Genomic DNA, 1,893 nt, shown 5'->3' with positions numbered 1-1,893 from the left:
AATTGGAGAACAAGGATTTGTTTCTAGTCATGTGATTGCTAGCATTGGAGTCAAGAAACCAAGTCTTGAGTTTTTTTTGATTCACTTTGACAATAGCAATGTGGATTCCTCTTCTTCTTCAGTAGCCTCCATTTGGTTCGCCTTTTCAACTCTATTGGAGTTAAATTTGCAATCTGCTGCAAAGTGTCCAAATTTTTGGCAATTGTAGCATTGTACATTATTTTTCCATCCGCGACCTGTTGAAACAATAATTTGTAACTTTCAAAATAATTAATATGAACTTTAAGTTTTAGTAATTGACACCCTGAAGTAATGGCATGAAGATCAAGAGTCCTATGGAGTTGTCTAGAAAGTCTCTTGGTTATACATATGGATGTATTCCTTACTTCATTGATGAAAAAAAAGAACTTACCTTCAAAGCATAGTGAGCAGCACTTAATATTTTCTTCTGCAAATTCTTCAACTATCTATCATACCCAACAAATCTGGTATCAGAGCCTCAAAACAATGTCCAATTCTGTTTCTACCATGTTTAAATATTCCCCGAGTGAGGTTCCAATCTTTGAAGGCGATCATTACAATTATTGGAGTAGTGAAATGCAAGATTTCTTCATTTCACATGATCTTTGGGACATTGTAGCAGATGGATTCGAAGAACCACCTGTAGAAGGTGCGTCTGCAGCCTGGACTAACGCTCAGCAAAAACAACACAAAGAAAATAAAAAAAAGGATTGCACTGCACTTCGCTACATCAAGCAAGGAGTGGGTAAGAAAAGAAGGAAAAAAATGCATGGGACGTGTTGAAGGAGGAGTTTCATGGCAATGACAAAGTTATCTCTATTCGCCTTCAATCACTATGGAGGGACTTCGACAACTTGGCGATGAAAGAGAATGAAAATGTGAGTAAATTTTTTACAAGAGTTGTTGACATTGTCAATCACATTGAAAGTCTGGGAGACACCATCCAAAGCAAGAAGGTAATCGAGAAGATTCTAAGAAGTTTACCTCCTAAATTCGACCATTGTGTTGCTGCCATAGATGAATCCAAAGATTTGTCCGTGATGTCACTTCATGAGTTGATGAGCTTGCTTCAGGCTCACGAACAAAGGATTGAAAGAGCTCAAAATTAGTCCTTTGAGCAGGCCTTTCAATCGAAGACTTTTGTTTCAGCAAAGTCTCACCAAAATGCACCATAAAGACGGAATTTTTATAGAGGAGATCAACCCAACCGAGGAGGAGAACGAAAGAAAGAATCTGTTCCAAAGAACAGGGACGAGAATCTTGAAAAAAAAACCAGCACGCAGCCCGTATTGCATTATCTGCAAGAAGTCCAATCATGATTCGAAGGACTGCTTTCATAAATACAGGAGGTGTCGAATTCCTAATCACTGACAACAGGACTGTTGGTATCAAAAGAAGGGGCAAACTGAAGCAAATTTCTTGAAGGAGCAGAATGCCGAATCTGAGACATTATTTTACACGAGCGTAAAAGATGAAGATCAGAAATCCGACCTATGGTATCTGGACAGTGGCTGCAGTAGCCACATGACAAGCAATGAAAGCCAATTTGAGCAACTTGACAGGAGCTGTACTTCACACGCAAAGCTTGGAGATGGAAATGTTCAAAGCGCTGAAGGAAAGGGCACGATTGCACTCTTTACCAAAGGAGGACACAAAAAATTAATTCATGACGTTCTTTATGTGCCTAATCTAGTGCAAAACCTCTTGAGTGTGGGGCAGCTTATACAAAGTGGTTATTCGGTCATTTTTTGTGATGGAATAGCAAGAATTTTCACTAAGAATAATGACTTGGTGGCTGAAGTTGAGATGTCTGCCAACAAAGTTTTTCTGTTGCCAATGCCTTCAAGCAATCAGTTTGCTTTGAAGAATTAA

General features: G+C 38.9%; 1 protein-coding gene across 1 annotated transcript; it reads left to right on the top strand.

The window, feature by feature from the left end:
• Positions 1-507: 507 nt before the first annotated feature.
• LOC127241696 (uncharacterized) lies at positions 508-1,893 on the top strand. Its single transcript, XM_051260871.1, has 3 exons — positions 508-670; positions 772-977; positions 1,399-1,893. The coding sequence occupies exons 1-3, from the start codon at positions 508-510 to the stop codon at positions 1,891-1,893; spliced, it is 864 nt and encodes a 287-aa protein (XP_051116828.1).

This window comes from Andrographis paniculata, unplaced genomic scaffold, assembly GCF_009805555.1.
Source record: "Andrographis paniculata isolate CXL003 unplaced genomic scaffold, ASM980555v1 Contig83END, whole genome shotgun sequence".
NCBI lineage: Eukaryota > Viridiplantae > Streptophyta > Magnoliopsida > Lamiales > Acanthaceae > Andrographis > Andrographis paniculata.
Note: the sequence above shows the minus strand (reverse complement) of the source record. Positions and strands in the feature narration are given on the sequence as shown.

Excerpts from the sequence above, each read along its gene's own strand:
- LOC127241696 (XM_051260871.1), top strand. The coding sequence starts at position 508 with ATGTCCAATTCTGTTTCTACCATGTTTAAATATTCCCCGAGTGAGGTT. Across the intron at positions 671-771 it reads CGAAGAACCACCTGTAGAAG|AAAAGAAGGAAAAAAATGCA; the intron begins GTGCGTCTGCAG and ends GGAGTGGGTAAG. Across the intron at positions 978-1,398 it reads ACACCATCCAAAGCAAGAAG|GACTGTTGGTATCAAAAGAA; the intron begins GTAATCGAGAAG and ends CACTGACAACAG.